Source organism: Phoenix dactylifera, chromosome 1 (genome assembly GCF_051530095.1).
Source record: "Phoenix dactylifera cultivar Ajwa chromosome 1, Ajwa_hap1_PhDact_Kaust_v1.1, whole genome shotgun sequence".
Taxonomy (NCBI): Eukaryota; Viridiplantae; Streptophyta; class Magnoliopsida; order Arecales; family Arecaceae; genus Phoenix; species Phoenix dactylifera.
Genome location: NC_143190.1, coordinates 43,578,095 through 43,595,536, shown reverse-complemented (window position 1 = coordinate 43,595,536; position 17,442 = coordinate 43,578,095). Strand labels below are relative to the sequence as shown.

At 41.2% G+C, this 17,442-nt stretch overlaps 1 protein-coding gene across 2 annotated transcripts; it reads left to right on the top strand.

Annotated features, from left to right (window-relative positions):
• Positions 1-2,511: 2,511 nt before the first annotated feature.
• LOC103713942 (putative clathrin assembly protein At2g01600) lies at positions 2,512-16,318 on the top strand. Of its 2 annotated transcripts, none has more exons than XM_008801002.6 (15): positions 2,512-2,778; positions 2,926-2,995; positions 3,113-3,210; positions 6,008-6,146; positions 6,265-6,392; positions 6,536-6,628; positions 6,791-6,841; positions 7,888-7,953; positions 8,050-8,115; positions 8,329-8,409; positions 8,505-8,585; positions 11,868-12,026; positions 12,099-12,174; positions 12,264-12,385; positions 15,639-16,318. In XM_008801002.6, exons 1-15 carry the CDS (start codon positions 2,689-2,691, stop codon positions 15,984-15,986), a joined length of 1,668 nt encoding a protein of 555 aa, XP_008799224.4. In that variant the 5' UTR covers positions 2,512-2,688; the 3' UTR covers positions 15,987-16,318. The 2 variants fall into 2 exon arrangements, with proteins under 2 accessions (XP_008799224.4, XP_008799223.4); XM_008801001.6 differs by having other exon boundaries at positions 2,543-2,778; positions 12,099-12,183.
• Positions 16,319-17,442: the final 1,124 nt, after the last annotated feature.

Here is a 17,442-nt window from a genome sequence, read left to right as displayed (position 1 = left end):
TAGAGAATCTGGTGCTATGATCTCTAATTGAGTTAACCAATGGATCAAATATAAATGAAATTACCTAATTCAAGTAAGGAATTTCCGATGCTTTGCTGCCATTAATTCTGGTCATATCTTTTTACTACTACAATCTAATTGTCAATTTACTTTTAAACATTCACATCACATTTTACTGCTTTAATATTTCTCCTTAGTTTTGTAGTTTCTTTTAGTGTTTCTACCTTCTCCCTGTGGAATTGACACTCCAATATATACTACGATAGCCGCGTTATTCTTTGGGCGTAATCACTAGTCTGAGGCAGAGGATGGAGGGTTGGCAGAGGCATTCACTATCTATGATGGAGAGGATTACTTTGGTTTGGTCAGTTCTCTCCTCGATCCCTACTTATCTACTTTCCACTTCTTTCATTCGAGTGGCAATTATGAGGACCATTGAGCAGCTTCTCAGAAGCTTCATCTGGGGGAGGTAGGGTGGTAGAGATGTTATTCATTTGTTGACATGGAAGGTGGTCTGTCAGCCGACCCGATATGGAGGTTTAGGGGTGTAGTCCTTGCTGGAGAGACGGGAGGCTTTAGCAGTGAGCCATGTTGCTAGATTTGTTATGGAGCCTGACAGTATGTGGTCCTCGCTATTGAGGGCTAAGTATGGAGCCTTGGTGCCCGGAGTGAGAGCAGCCCGCCACCACTCTCCGATGAGAGAGATGTGCGTCAGAGCGGGGGTAGTATTGCCGGAGATCAGATGGGCTGTGGGCGACGGACGCTCGATCGATGTATTGGAGGATTACTGGGTGACCACGCAGCCGATCGGTCGTCTGCCGACCATGGTGGATTCGGGACGCTTAGCGGGCTGTAGGGTCAGCGACCTGATGGTCCCAGATGAGGGCAGGTGGAGTATTGGTTTGGTCCGAGAGGTGTTTGGGGAGTAGCTGGCAGAGATGGTTCTGGCTCTCCTAGTGCCCATTGGGGGGGGGGGGAGTCTAACAGGCTGATGTGGGTGCCGTCGGGACGGTCGCAGGTGCGAGCTAGGGATCTCCAAGCTCTATTCAGTGGGGAGCCAGTCAGGCAGATTGAGGAAGAGTGGATTTGGAGGATGCGGATTTATCCGCGGGTGGCACTCTTCATCTGGAAGGTGGCCTGGGGCTGCCTACCTACCAGGAGTGTGTTAGTCCGGCGGGGTGTGCGGATCCCTTAGTATTGCGAGATGTGTTCAGGTGCTGAGGAGACCATAGGGCATGTGCTGGTGCAGTGTCCCAGAGCTAGGAAAAAATGAAGGAGGTCACCTGGACCTCTTTCTTGTTTGGTGGAGTCGGCACAGGATTTGCTATATCTGCTGAGAGTTTCTGTGCGGAGCCCTAGGTTTGCTCAGGCAGGGATACTTAGAGCATATCTAGCCTACCACATTTGGTTGGACTGGAATGCGCGATTGTTTGAGGGCAAGATGGCCTCGGTGAGGATGGTGGTGGATAGAGCTGTGCTTCAGGCCGAGGAGGTTTCCTTTTGCCTCGACTTGTGTTCTCTTGGGATGGCCAGGGACATCTGGGGTACTCTTAGTACTGTTTCAGCACCCAGGTTTGTCGTTGCTTCTTGGGTGCCCCCACCCCTTGGTCATCTCAAGGTGAACTTAATGGTAGCGTGGCATCGGATGGAAAGTTTAGATGGGTCGGATTTGTCATCAGAGATCACCTGAGGCGACTGGTTGCAGCAGGTGGTCGGTGTACGCCTAGGCTCACAGTGGTTGGGGTAGAGCCGTGGGAGGGCATATCCTATGCGAGGTAGGTGCTCGGTGCCGGACGGGTGCATCTCGAGGGGGATTCATTTATAGTTATCGACTGGATCCGGGGTGTGGACAGGTATGGTGATAGTCACCCTCTTATCCGTGAGACCCGCATGCTGGCTTTGGAGATGGACGAGTTTGAGGCAGTACATGTATTCCGAGAGACGAACAGAGTAGTAGACTGGGTTGCCTCTTATGTTGCACGGCACTCCAGAGAGATCTGCTGGACTTCCACAGTAGAGCTCCTGCCTCCATTGTATTTTTTGTTTTCTTCTGATTTGGCAGGATGTACTCACATTAGAGTTATATGAATTGCCGTTTAAAAAAAAAAAAAAAGAAGAGGCCATGTTGGAAGAGAGGCCGGCTATAATATATAAAGAAGGGAGGGGAGATCTAGGACAAGGATTCATCTTTCTTGGCACAAATTCATCATTGGATCAACCATCACATAAATAAAATGCTCCAAACTCTCTCATCCATCGCTTGCAGAGAACTGCCACACAAATCAAAACGCTCCAAACTCCATCATTCATAGTTTGCACGGATCTCAAAGGGGTCCAACAATGGATTCGAAGGATGGTGAATCCTACTTTAGCGCGAATGATACAACTCCGACCCTCTGATGGAGGGCCCCGCCGATCATCAACCCTTTGATCAAATCCTGTTGCTACCGTACAAAGTACAGTAGAAAATAAGGATAAATATAATAATGCGAGACGGGGTCGATCATTTTTATCGCCACGAGGGCAAAGACAAGGAGACAGCAGAGAGCCAGGGGGGCGTGTGCCAGGGGCGCGAAAGCCAACACGTAATCTGCTTTCAAGAAAATAGAAACAAAAAAGTAAAGCCGAAAGGGACAGTGCGGTTGAGGCGGAGGCGGAGGCGGAGGCGGAGGCGGACGAGGAGGGCAGATGGGGTCGCTGCAGAGCTGGCGGAAGGCATACGGTGCCCTCAAGGACACCACCACCGTTGGCCTCGCCAACCTCAACAGCGATTTCAAGGTAAAGATATAGATAATTTTTGATAGATATTCTTGATTTTTTTCCCAATCCAACAAGAGAAAACAATTCCGAAACCCTCAAGTAACTCGAATCCGATCTGACTCCGTCCGTTCCGATCCGCGTGCTGCTGCTGCTGCCTGATCGGAGGACCTGGATGTTGCCATTGTCAAAGCCACGAATCATGTGGAGTGCCCACCCAAGGAGAGGCATCTCAGGAGTGCGTTTCGGTTCCCCGTTCCTTCTTCACCTTCCCCTCTTCTTTTTATCTTCTTTATTTTGGTCTTCTTGACAGCCATATCGTTGATTCCCACCTTACCCTGACCCTGGTGTTCAGAGATCGTGGCGGCCACTTCCATCGCCCGTCCCCGTGCCGACGTCGCCTACTGCATCCACGCTCTCGCCCGGCGGCTCGCCAAGACCCACAACTGGACGGTAATCCTTCCGCCCTTCATCCGTTTCATATTCTATTCTTGTTTCTGTCGCTCACCGTTGCCGTGCTCGCTACTAATTCTCTTAGGCACAGCCTCATTCATCTTTAGTTGTTATTTGGTTTGGTGCTTTGTTTTCTCAGACATTTAATGGAATATGAAGGGACAGAATTGGTTATCGAGTAGATCCTCTTCTGAAACCTGGATGAGCTTTAGAAGAACCTTTTCTTTTGAATGAGTGAACCCTTTACTCTTCGAAGTCACTTGTGCCTCTTGGAAGGCACAAGAACAAGGATTTAAACTTGATGTTGAGTCCCTTTACCATTAAATATTCTTGAAAATAATTCTTGATGCAAATTGGGATTAACTGTTATCATCTTTTACAATGTGCATGGAGTGAGTGCTCTAATGGCATTACTGTGGACAAGGGAATGCTTGCTTTGTGTTATTGGGACATTAAGAAAAAAAGAATTTATCACAACCTTTAAATTTTGAACTTAAGCCTTTTTAATTCAGCTTAATTCTATATGTCACAATGAATATATTTGCATTCATTTAAATATTTTAGAAAGTCTTCTCCTCTAAGGAATATTATGTAAATTTTTGAGAATATATTTGCATTCTATTAAATATTTACAGAGCCTTTTCTAAGGAATATTATGTAAATTTCTGAACTATCTTAGGTGCAAATCTGTGAAAAACATTCTCCAAAGTTAGTAATTCCTGAGATCATGAAGCATAAGGAACATGATACTGCCACGGAGGATTGCTGTTTAATGATTATATGTATGATTACTACTTGCCAAGTTTCATGAACCATTTTTTTCCATGGTCTACAACCTTTATGACTTTCAGTGATTTGACACTCTTCTATTGATGCAAGATGTTCACATATCAGCTAGAAAGGATCTTCTCTACAGCACTTGAAAGTGGCTGTATCTTGGTTCAACCTTATGTAGCTATGGTTCCTTTAAATGGAGCTCATCTTTAGTTTGGCAATCAATCATGTATCGTTAAGCTTTTAAAAAACTGCCTGACTGCCTATGTGTGACCATCATTCGTGTCAGCTACACTGTTGATTGTGTAGGCCTATCTGCAGACTTTATAAGACTTGCCTAGCATCTTGTTCTATGTTACAGGACCCCAAGTGAGTCAACCTTTGCACCCTTTATGACATGGAGATCATAGTGGTTTTACACTCTTCTGTTGATGAAAAGTGTTTATGTATCAGCTCAAAAGGATCTTTTCAAAAATTGTCATGTGGTATCACTCAAAAATAGCTATGTCTCATTTTGGTAATATGAAGTGATGGTTCCTCTAGATGGAGCTCATCATAAGTTTAATGATCAATTTTGTCTTAGTTCAATTGTATGCGGTTATGGCTTGTGAAACTTATATTGTTAGTTGTGTAGGCTTATCCCTTGACCATATAAAACATCCCCGGATCTTAGCCTACATCATAGAGCCCCAAGTGAGCCAATCCATGTCCATTGAGGGGTAAGGCAAGTGCAGGAGTTTGTAATATATCTATGATGACCTGTAACTTTTAGAGATTTGAGCTACCATCCTACGAATAGGGTCTGGGTTGCAAAATACTTACGAGCCATCAAAGTTGAAAATTAACAGTAGAAAGCTTAATATAAAACATGGAGAGTGCTCAAAAACCAAAATTTAAGTATTTCATATTTTAATGTATCGAGTGGTCACATAATGGACATTTTCAGATAACATAAAGGGTTTGCTTTCACTTTGACATGGAACTTTCTGTTAGGGTGTATCCTAAAATTTTATATCATACTTATAGTGTGTTTTCTTAGTGTATTTAACTATTCAATTTATTTTTCTTGACAGTGGAAAACTGTGTACTTTTTTGCTACTTGATGAATTGATAAGAAATTGTTCATATCCTTTTAGTCTCTAGGCATTTAAGTATTACATATTATCATTAACGGTGTGGTTTCTCAGCTTCAATATTTAGTTATGCAAATGATTGATCTTGAAATTGAAAAACCTTCCATTTGTGTATCACTCGGTGCGTTGGTAAGACATTTCTAATATATTGATTTTGATTTTTGACTCTAAGTATTTTAAGTATTATAGATTAGCATTAATGGTGTGGTTTCTCATTCCTTGCTTTTTGACAATCGAGGCCATCAAGATGTGGCCAGCTGTAGATCATAATCTAAAAGGAGGCTACTTCATAGGATCGAGCAGATCGTGTTTGTGTTTTTTTTTTTTTTTGGGGGGGGGGGAGCCTACTTAAGAGGAGAAGAGAGAGTGGTGGATTAGAAAAGTTGTAAAAAGCAGAAGCTACTGGTAGAGATAAAAGAACAATTAACACCCATATGACCTTTCTGGAGATTCATTCGTTCAGTCATTCATTCGTTCGCTCATTTTTGCAAGCTTAAGGCTGCATTATGTTGCAGGATAAAGGGGGGGGGATGTTAAAATGGAAGAAAAATCCCTCTTGCTACATTTACTCCAGTTTAACCTGTCAGAAACTAAAAAAGCAACCTATTTATTTCCAGGGTAAGATTGGTATTTTTTTTTAAAAATAAGTTGATCTACTTTTTGCACTTAACACGGAATAAACTGCTCTACCCTATATAGTGGAATAATTTATTCCATGTTAAAGAGGAATAGGAGTAAGTTAATCCTTTTACTCCGAGCTAACTTATTCCATAACCAAATGCGACCTAGGTGTCCCACTCTTTTGTTGATTTTCTTCCTTAAAGTCCTCGCATACGTTGGTGGAGGTGATCCTCACATTATGATTCTTATTTCTATCATTGGTGCTGCAGGTGGCGTTGAAGTCACTCATAGTTATCCATAGGCTTCTTAGGGAGGGTGACCCTACATTCCGTGAAGAGTTGCTTAATTTCTCCCAAAGGGGACGCATCCTTCAATTATCAAACTTCAAGGATGACTCGAGTCCTATTGGTTATTCATCTTCACCTGCAATAATCATGATATGAGAGCACTTCTTTAGTTCGTAGCAGAGATCTTAATCCATTATCAATCAGAAAGTTGATATCATTTTATATTTATTACTTTGCAGCTTGGGACTGCTCTGCTTGGGTTCGCAGTTATGCATTATTTTTAGAGGAAAGACTAGAATGCTTCAGGATTTTAAAATATGATGTTGAAGCTGAGCGCTTGATAAAGCCTGCTCAAGGGTCTGAAAAGGTATAGACAGTTATGAATCTGATCAGATTCTAATGTTTTTTATTTTACTCCACAAATAATCTCATGGCTATATACGCTGTTACCTTTTATGCTATGAAAAGTTTTGCCCCTTTTATGAATGTTTTGATGCATTTTGTTGTCAGGGTCACAGTAAAACTAGAGAATTGGATACTGAAGAGTTGTTGGAGCAATTGCCTGCTTTACAGCAGTTATTATATCGTCTTATTGGCTGTCATGTAATTGTTTCTGCCACTTATCTAGAATCATAAGTATGATTCTCGAATTAATAGATAAGAAATGACCAAGGGCTTATGAAATTGTAGAAGAAAGGTCATCTGTTTTTCTGCAAATTATGGTGATTAATCCACATTAATATTGGTTTCTGTTTTGATGTGCAGCCAGAAGGAGCTGCTGTTAGCAATTATGCGGTGCAGTATGCCCTAGCTCTGGTAAGCCTAGCAATTTTAGCCATCCTACAGTTTTTACTTCGAAGCTTGCTAATTCCAGTTCAAACAAATAACGATCCATTGATGGTGCTTCTCTCAGAGATATCAGTTTTTTTAAATGCTTTATAGTTATGACCATGGAATGCCGTACCGGCCCGTACCGGCCGGTACGGGCCAATACGTACCGGTCCGGTCCTAGACCGGTACCGGAACCACTAAAAAACCGGTATTTTCTGGTTTTTTAGCCGAACTGGCTGGTACGGATGCGTACCGGCCGGTTCGGAGCCCGTACCGGCCGGTTCGGAGCCCGTACCGGCCGGTTCGGAGCCCGTACCGGCCGGTTCCGGCCTCGTACCGCCGGTTCGCACTGGTACAATATTTTTGTTTTTTTAGAACCACAGCGCGAGGCGCTGTGGTTTTTGAAACCACCGCGTACCGGCCGGTACGGTACCGATACCGGCCGGTACGTACCGGACCGGATCGGTACCGTACTGGTCCGGCCGGCCACCGGTACGCCGACCGGTACTGGTACGGCGGACCTTGGTTATGACACTGCATTAAAAAACTTTTTTAGGAACAGTAAATAAACTGAGAATTAGTACTATAAGCAACTGCCAAAATGCTTCATCCACATCATATTTAAATAAGCTGGCTGTTGAATATCCAGTTACTTTGGATGACGTTTCATTATTTTCCATTACTTGAAGTTTGAGGTTAGCTGTACCTATTATGTTCTGAGGAGAAAACAAATGCTTTGATGACTTGTAACTTCTAATTATGGCTGGCATGGACATGCAAAAGCTAGGATCTATTTGAGGATATTGTCAACTCATTTATTTAGAAAGAGATTGAATAGTTCTTGTGTTATTTCAATATTCTGTCATATTTTTCTTTTCTATATTAAGATCCATGAATAAAAGATAATACCAAGATTCAATTCTGGTGCACACGACCTCTATGTACGGTCCTCCATATATTCTGCAGCGTTACATGAAAATATTAGAAAATTAATATTTGGCCATGTTTCTTTTGGTATCATATGCTTTCAGGTATTGAAGGAGAGCTTTAAAATTTATTGTGCTATTAATGATGGAATTATCAACCTTGTTGATAAGGTATATAATATTCCCTGGTTCTTCTGATCTTATATTTGAGGTGATTCACAAAGTGTTTCAATAAATTGTCTTCGATGTCTTTTTATTTCATTTCAGTTTTTTGAGATGCCAAGACATGAAGCAATTAAAGCTCTTGAAATCTACAGGAGAGCTGGACAACAGGTAGTCCTGCCATCTCATATTTAAGTACATCGTGCTTTGTTTTTGTACTCAACCCCCCTTTTTTTTAAATGTTAGGGTTCTTTCCAGGTGAACTAAATTAGAGGTCTCCCCTTAGAAAGAAAAAAGAACAATGTAGAGTTCTTGTTAGGGCACTGCAACAAGCATAGAGGGTCTGTAAATGTTAGTTAATAATGTTGTTTCTTGACCTTGCAGGCTGGAAGTCTTTCTGATTTTTATGAAGTTTGTCGGGGACTAGAACTTGCTAGAAATTTCCAGTTCCCGAAATTGAGAGAGGTAGTATTGATAGTAACATGGTTCTGATGATTTTCACATCTTCTTTGGGCTATTATTTGGATGGACAACTCATTTTCTTAATAATCATCTTGCAGCCTCCACGATCATTTCTTGCAACCATGGAAGAATATATAAGAGAGGCTCCACGAGTGGTTTCAGTTTCTAGAGAGCGATTGGTTAGTTAATGTATCCCTTTTTCCTTCCAAATTGATATTAAATCTTTGATGTGCATTTTAGTTGATTGAAAATGTTTTATGTATCTCAAATTGCTTTCAGTACCAAAGGAATATGTTTATGAATGTCTTTATTTCCTGCTGGATATGCCTTTGATGTATGTGCTGGTGTCATATTGTTCTTACCATTTTCAGTCAGTGCAGTATCAGAGCACGGCTCTACTGATTTTCTACTATGCATGCTATGTGAAAATTCAACCTTGTAAGATAGAATCTTTGCAATTTGGTGTTGCTAGTAACTAGATAATTCATAAATTTGAAGGAAGATATAAGTTAACATATAAGATCGAATTTTTCCATTATATGCACAATCAAGGTTTTAAAAACCAGTACCCGACCTGATTACCCTCATCGAGCAGTAAGTAGACCAGCCTGGAGGGCATATCGTTTTTTTTTTTTGAAAAAATTAGTATGGTACCAGCTACTGACATGATACAGGACTGTGTCCCATGCCAGAACAGTAAGGTACGGCTCGTACCATCCTGTTCCGGCGGTTTTGAAACCTTGTGCACAACAATTGTTTCTTCAATACCACAAAACATGTATTGTAGATTATAGGCATCGTTTAAAAAACTATATTTGACTCTTACCTTTCATCATGCCTCTAGGCGAAACACTCTAAGAATTCTTCTGGGCTATAGATGACTTTTGTGGAAGGCTTATTTGAGTCTTACCTCTCATCATTTCTTTAAGTGAGACTATAAGAATGCTTGACGCTAACTTGTAAGACTATATGCAGTGATACATACATATTCTGCAGAGAGGCTTATCTAAGATGTATGCCTTTCGCCTTTTTTAATACCCTTTTATGGGAATACTTGATTGGCTCTGATTCTATCAGTTGGCAAATAAAAATGGAAGAAATAGTTATATATATATATATGTATATATGTTTATGTATGTGTATATATGTATATACATATGTATGTGCAATATATGTTTATATATATTTATTTCTCTGTGGACTCATATGCTAAACTTAAATACTATAGGATGTGCTATTGTACACTTAAAGCTTTATACAAATGTTGTGCACAATTATAGTGTATATCAAGTAAGATTGAAGTATTGACATACGAGGGAGTACCGGCTGAGAGTTGGTACAGCTAGTAGTGTACTAAGGACCATATTGACAAAAGGATCTAAGTGATACCTGTTGATACGGGTGGTACACCCTTGATACAATGTTGTTGGCCTCCAAACTTTGGTTTTGGGCTTTTTTTTATCTTGTTCTCTTAACATATGTTTTTGTATGAAATTTGGTGGGATATTGAGTTAATTGTCCTAGTCGTAGTTTCCTAACTATGACGAGTTTAAGAATCTAGGGACTAGGACCTTACTTCTCCCTTCATTGTTTGTAGCAACTGGCTGGATTTCGTATAATTTTCTTGTGAATCATGGGTACACTATACCATGTCAAGCATCTAATGCTTTTCATAATTGAAAGTCCAAGGTCCGTCGAACTGATATCGGAATCCGTACTGGTTGGCGCCCGGTATGGTTCGGTACCATACCGAACTGGTAGGGCATGCCGGTCTGTGAATTTAAATTCTCAAAAAAATTCACAAAAAAATTAATTGATAATCACTCTTTTCGAACTTTTTCTATGAATTTAAGTTTAATTTTATTTTTTTATTTTTTTATGATTTTTTGATGTTTTTATGATCCTGGTTTAACCTAGATGATGCATCTTATTGCTTTAAAATGATGCAAATTATAAAATGAACAACATAAAATATCCTCAAATCAAGTAGTGACGTGAAAATTAAAAAATAATTTAATCAATTATATACTTTTAAAGTCCAACATACATACCAATATCTAAAATTGGGTTGAGTGGCGATGCCTTTCATACATATCCGAATTATCAGCACAGTTAAGAGGCACATCAATCCACCCCTCTAACCAAGCGGCGTTATAGTCTTGTACATTTATCCCATAAGGAACGCGCGCCGGGTTATAAGCACTCTCAGATCTTTCGCTGAAGCTCTGGCTCTGAGAGGTGTTCTCTAGTTTGGATCTCTTGTTGAAGTACACATTATTTAGCTTTGGATCCTCCTTCTGATAGCCTGAATCAGTGTTGTTTGTGGATTTTTTGGAAAGGGGAAGGGGCGGAGCCGCTTTCAAATAGCGTTGGAAAGGCCTTCTCGGGCCTTCCCAACGACACCTGATGCCTTTAGTGGCAATAATGCCATACCCAACACGGTTCGAAACTGGGTTGACTCAGTTCGAAACGGCTGGTGCCCGGTTTGCGCGGAGTCAGCACCAAACCGGTCGATTCCGGCTGGTCCAATAGCAGTTTTGGGCGAAACCGAATAGAATCGCCAAATCGACCCGGTTTCACATTGGATTGGCTTCGTACTGCCTGAACCGGTGGTTTGGCCTGATTCGGCAGATCCTGATTGAAAATGGTTCGTTGTACTGGCCCGAACCGGACGGTCCAGGACGTACCGTATCGGTTCGGTACTGGTACTTGATATGGGTGGCGTACCGACACTCGGTACGCCGAAAGAATCATGCACTATACTGTACCGTACTGACATAGTACTGGTGTGGCACCGATACGAGGTTCTGTATCGAGACGACGAATCTTGATTGAAACTGTTATGGTTTTATTGCACAAAATCTTTGCTTTAATATGGAGGGAGAGGTAAGAGATATAAAGGTATGGTGGGAGCAAGGTTTTAAATCCTATAGGACAGGTTGTCCTGGTTTTCTCATGGAATGGGACATGCTATTGTTCTGCCCCATCCCGACACTTGGGACAGGGGATGTCCTAAGATGTGCCGATTGGAATCTTGGGATGATGGCGGAATGGTTTTGCTCTGACACTTGGGATGGTATCTCATCCTGATGCCCCATGGGATGTATCGCTGCTACCTGAGTCCTTGGGTGGGAGTATCTCCATGGGGAATGTGGGTCCTAGTAAAAATGGTTACGGGTAGTGGCTAGGCAGGTTTCTTGTTGGTCATATTTCATGACAGGCTATGAAACTTTAAAGTCCTAGAAGGTTGTTTAGAATTATGCCAGTAACATAATCGAGAAATTGGGTTGTAATCTAATTTCTGAAATTTGTTTCTTTTTTTTTGTTAGAGGCTTGATTTATTTCATATATTTCATCAATTTTTATCAATCAAATGCATAACATTATTTACTAGTATATTATTCTCTTGAGTAATCATAGTTACTTCAAACAAATTAAATGAAGTTCTTGTTTTGAGTTAGGAATTTCCAGAGAGGCTTCTTTTGACATACAAACCAGAAGCAAATCCTGCTCCCTTGGAGGAGGAAAAGCCATCACTTGATGAACCCGAACCAACACCATCAAATGTTGAAGTTGCATCTCCTCGTAGGGCAGTTACTGAAGATACTGGGGACCTACTGGTCAGTCTTTAAGAAGATTGTGTCATTGTCTTGTCTATTTCTACATCATTTATAATCTGTTCCTGATCACAGGGATTAAATGAAACGAATCCTGATGCATCAGCAATAGAAGAAAGCAATGCATTAGCCTTGACCATTGTTCCATCTGGTGTGTTTGGTTATTTCTTGCTCTGTAGTGCATTTATAAGTTGTTTATCTACGTCATGGTTAATATTTATTGTGGGTGACTTTTGGTAGGTGGTACTATTTCCATTGATTCTGGTATGGCGCAAGAAAAAGGATTTGATCCATCAGTATGGGAACTAGCCCTTGTTACTACACCCAGTAGCACCAATTCATCTATGGTTGAAAGCCAGTTGGTTGGTTCCTTTGCATTCCTCTTTATTAATATTACTAGCTAATTTGATTATTTTTTATGGCATCATGGAAATACTTTTTTTTGATGGAATAGTTTGCATGATTGTCATTACATGTGGAACCTTAAAACCTTAAATCTTCTAAAAGCGTTGCAAAACTATAGTTAGAGTCAATCGGTCCTTTGTTCTTTTTTTTTTTAAATATTCTTTTGGAGAAATATGGTGGAATGTGCAGCCAATCTACGATTGAACCCAGAACTCTTCCGGTGCATGCGCTAAGGGGAAAGGTTCAAACCCATTGAGCAAGGGGCTCTTTGGACCCTTGCAGCTCAAAACATCTGCAGGTTGAGCTGTAGGTGCAGTGCAGTCAAATGCTTGGAGGACTGCATCCCAACCGAACGCTGCAAGGTAGGATGCGGTCCACCTGCAGCTAATGCTAAAAAAGTACAGCTTGACTCATGGTCAAATTGCGCTTGAGACAAGCAGCTGCTTCGCATGTATCTCTCCTTACCCATTTCTTCTCTCAAATCATGCCCTAATTGCATGCCTGCTTCCTGAGCCCCCCACCCTTGGCATTGTCATTGCCCTTGCCCTCTCCCAAGTCCCACCTCACCTTCCCTCTTGCTCGAACTTTGTTCCACCACCCTGGCCTACCTCAGTAGCTCCTTGCATCATCTAATCTCCACCATGGTGCCTTCTCCTGCCTTCCCTTTCTCGATTTGCCTGACCACCACCATGTCACCGTTGCCAACCTCACCAGCTTCCTGCCCTTCCCCGACTGACCTTCCACTACGGTGCCCTTGCCCACCTCACCTTCCCTCCCTTCTCCGGCTTCCACCCCATCATCATCCCTCGCTGACCTTGCATGCTTCTTTTCTCGTTGGACGTTCCACCACAATGCCCTTGCCCACCTTGCCTTCTTTGCTTGACCCATCCTCCACTCTGTCACCACTAACCACCTTGCATTTCTCATCCCCAGTTGCACTAACTTTGCCCTAATGTTTCAATTGTTCCCAGTGTCCCTGCCCCGCCGATCTATTTTCCCTTCCTCCATGTGGTCGTCTCCCTAGTACATCTTATTTTTGATATCCTCATCATGACCTGGTCTTCTCATTTTTGATGTCTCCAATCTGATATCGCCTTCAGAATTTTTTATTCTTTACTTCTGTTCACCATCCAAACAAGCGAACAACTCCGCATGGAGCTCAACCTGCTTGCAACTCAAGCTGCATGCAAGTTGAGATGCATGTGGAGTTCAGTTATAGGGTTCCAAACAGCCCGTAAGTGCTCTTGGTTAGTCTTGTGGTCTTCAGGTTTAACTTATTTATCATTTCCTGAGATAAGGTTTTAGTAGTATTATGGTCGATGATGGTCCTTCACTGCTTACTGCGTACCGTAATTGTTGCAGATAATGTTAAATCTCAACAACTGCATACTACAGTCATTATGCATCGGTAAGTATCTGAACATCTAAGGTAGCCTAAGGAATCTCAAACTTATTGTCATCTACCATGTCATTATTATTAGAAGATTTCCCTCAAAACATTTGTAAGCATCATGCTTAATGTAGTCATCAACCTGCAGCCCTCTGGTCTAGACTCCCCAAGTGCAACATCTAATGTTATGTTTCGGGTCTTAACTCATAGTGCAATCTCTTCATGGATCTCTTGCTTGATGGCATATAACCTTGTTAGTAGGAGATGTATTGAGCAATACTTGCCTAAGAGTTCTGCCTTGCCTACTAAGCATAATGGACCCATTGTTATTGATAACCTCCTAAAGGTTCATGGGGTTAGCTTCTTGGCTTATAGGACTTGCTTATAAATATCATCCACGATGATTGTAGCATGCGTGGACACTTGATCTTAGTCCCTAGATTTGGAGAGAGTCCTACACCATATCTAGGAGAGGAAAAATTGTCTGGAAGTATCTTATGTAGGCTTAACAAGTCTAACCTCAAGATGTGATTCCTTATTGACTTGTTGCCTTGCATCAATCCCGTCAATTCTTTAGTGGAGGATATGATCAGACTGTGAGCACTTTCTGTTTGATTTATCTCTTATTTTGTTCAAAGTCGAGAACTTTTTCCTGGCCTTTTTGGACTTCGATGGTTTGAAATTCTTTTCTGAACAGATGTCACACATTTCAATTTGGCGGTAACGAACTTCAATTTTTAGTTCTTTGTGTTGTTTCCACTCAGATCTGTGCTCCCAGATTAACTAGGACTCATTTGGATCAAGGCAACCTGTAAAGTCATCCATCTCAATGTGACTCATGTTTTCTTAGGACCCACATACTGCTGAAATCAACTTAATGCTCAGAACCTACATTTGGTGTTCTATATGGTTACCTAGGGACCAGGGACGTTCTCCGAGTTGAATCCCTTAAAGTTAGACCTCATTTTGTTGCAACCCACACAGCATATGTGAAGATTTTAAATAAAGTTTGGGCCCAAATACAAAGGGATATCATCATTGGGCCCAGTGGTTTCCAAGGTCTGAAGAACAGATCGTGCTGTTGGATGGTATGTCCTGTACCAAGGCATACCTAGGTATGTGCACATGCCATACCAAGGCATATGATGAACCACGAGCCGATATGTGGGTGTACCATGATATGTACTGTGTTGATACGTGATCAGTGTGCTCTCCTGGTATGGTACTTCAGGTCTAGGAATAGGATGATTTGTAAATGATGCTCTGTGGTGGTCTGTAGGACCCAAAGTGTTCACCATAGTGTTTAGGCCATTGTGTTGAAGAAGCAAATTTAACAGGTCTTTCAATGGTCCTAAGCATCTACGAAAATTTTGGCTAGATGATATGTTTGGAATATTTGTAAATGGTCCTTTTTTGATTAGATTTGCATCCTTGATGGCTCTCTTCAGAGAGATACCAAGACATACACAAATAAATTGAATGCATCTTGCAAATGAAAGCACATGTGTGTTAGACTTCATGACAAGGGCAATGGGGAAAAGATAAAACAAGAGCGAGTCCCTGTGAGTAGTACTTAGGTGCTATCAACATCCAAACTATGCTTATCATCTACTTGTCTCTACTTAGTTATACCCATGTTAAGTTTCCTTATGCATCAATTATTCCAATTCTGGAAATTTTACTCTTGGGGAAGACTAGACTTCAGATACACCTCTTTTATTATGTTTGCTGTTTAAGAATATATCAGGCAAAATGATCTCTTTTAATATGTTTGCTGTTTAAGAATATATCAGGCAAAATGATCTGTTGATAATTGGCAGGGTGATAGTTTTGACAAGCTCACATTAGATAGCCTCAATGATGAGGCTGCATCTAGACAAATACGGCAGCGGCAGCAATTCCATGGAGCACCAGCTCCAAATCCATTCTTGTCAACTGACCCATTTGCGACGTCGAACCAAGTAGCTGCGCCTCCGGCTGTTCAAATGGCTGCCATGGCTCAGCAGCAGCAACAGATGTCAATGATGGTGCCGTCAAATCCGTTTGCTCAGCCTATCTCTCAGCAGCATATGGTCATTGGGGCTGCATCAAATCCCTTTGGTGATGTTGGTTTTGGAGCTTTCCCAGCAAACGACAAACAACACCAGAGCAATCCATTTGGTACATAACTGCTGTAATGTGTGCACTGCCCGTATTTCCCACCCCACACCATTTTTTGTGTGCAATATCTTGTGCGAATTGTCTGTGGGTAATAGCTGCAATGTGTTGTTCGGATTGGAAAAAAATAGTAAGTACTTAAATGTTGTATAAAATGTATAGGAGCTACCAGCAAGAGCATAGGTGCTGTACTAGGTCAAAGAGTCGCTGGTTTAGGGAATCAAGCACCAGGTAAGCAGGCTCTTAGGACGATGAACAATGATTAGGATATGTGCAAGCATAGTTTTCATTCTTTCCAGATATTTTAAATTGTCAAAATAAATCTTGTCATGTGAAATTTGAATCGACGAGTTCACCACTGAGTAGTCCGTCTAACACTGAAAAGTTCCTAGTGAACCATTCTGGGTTCTGATGCGTAGGTTCTGGATCAGATGTTTATGATGCCATGATTTTTGGTCAGGGACTGAAAAGTTCAGGCAAAATTATGAAGCTAACCATCTGCTTTGCATTAGTTAATAGATCATAAATTTGCATCTTGAATTGTCTTTCTTTAATGTCACAACAGATTTAAATTGATTTATAACTAATCAGTATCAATTATTCAATAATCACTTTTTTTCAATTTCAACTATAACAACATATGCGAATATTTCTAATCCAAAAAGAAGTTGCAGCCACAGTCAGTCGAGACTTGTGCAAATGAGCATGGAAAATCATCGTGCTTTAACTTTTTATTAATATACTGAATAGAATATAGAAAACATGATAAAAGATATGTACCCATCCATCTGATAAGTATTACTACTATTATTGGTATCCGCTCAGTTGCATTTAATAGATGCTACTACGGATTATCAAGTTGAAATTGTGAAATTGTGAATTATTTTTCAAAGAGAAGTGCGTGAAACCTGAAGTTTTTTTAGATACCCATTTATTTCTTCAATCCTTAATCATGATTAACCAAAGCTCCAATATCTTTTCAACGAAATGCCGCTAAACTAAGCGTGACTATTAATTACATCCGTACAATATAAAATACTATAATAGCATATTAATCTCTACTATCATAGGGCAAGCTGCATGTCTCATGGTTTGCATGTTTCCGCTCCCTTGTATTGGTGTCTATGAGGTGAAATTAATTGGAGTACATGTGTAACAACCCAGGACCTCACCCAAAATGGCTAGCCGGAAGGTATTATTTGGGTTCCTTGATCCTGTATAAGTACCCAAGATCTATCCAGCGAATAACCGATGTGGGACTAAACACACGCCCGCATGGATCCTCACATACTCCCCCCGTTTAAGCCCTGGCGTCCTCGTCAGGCTAAGGGTTCAAATCTATTCAAATCTAATCACAAACACCACGATCAGCCCGTGGTCCGCTCTAATAGATTCGTACTGCAGTGTCCCCTAGTTCACATAGATTATGGGTCGGGTCCGCTCTGATACTATTTGTAACAACCCAGG

Excerpts from the sequence above, each read along its gene's own strand:
- LOC103713942 (XM_008801001.6), top strand. The coding sequence starts at position 2,689 with ATGGGGTCGCTGCAGAGCTGGCGGAAGGCATACGGTGCCCTCAAGGAC. Across the intron at positions 2,996-3,112 it reads CAAGGAGAGGCATCTCAGGA|AGATCGTGGCGGCCACTTCC; the intron begins GTGCGTTTCGGT and ends CCTGGTGTTCAG. Across the intron at positions 12,386-15,638 it reads CTATGGTTGAAAGCCAGTTG|GGTGATAGTTTTGACAAGCT; the intron begins GTTGGTTCCTTT and ends GATAATTGGCAG.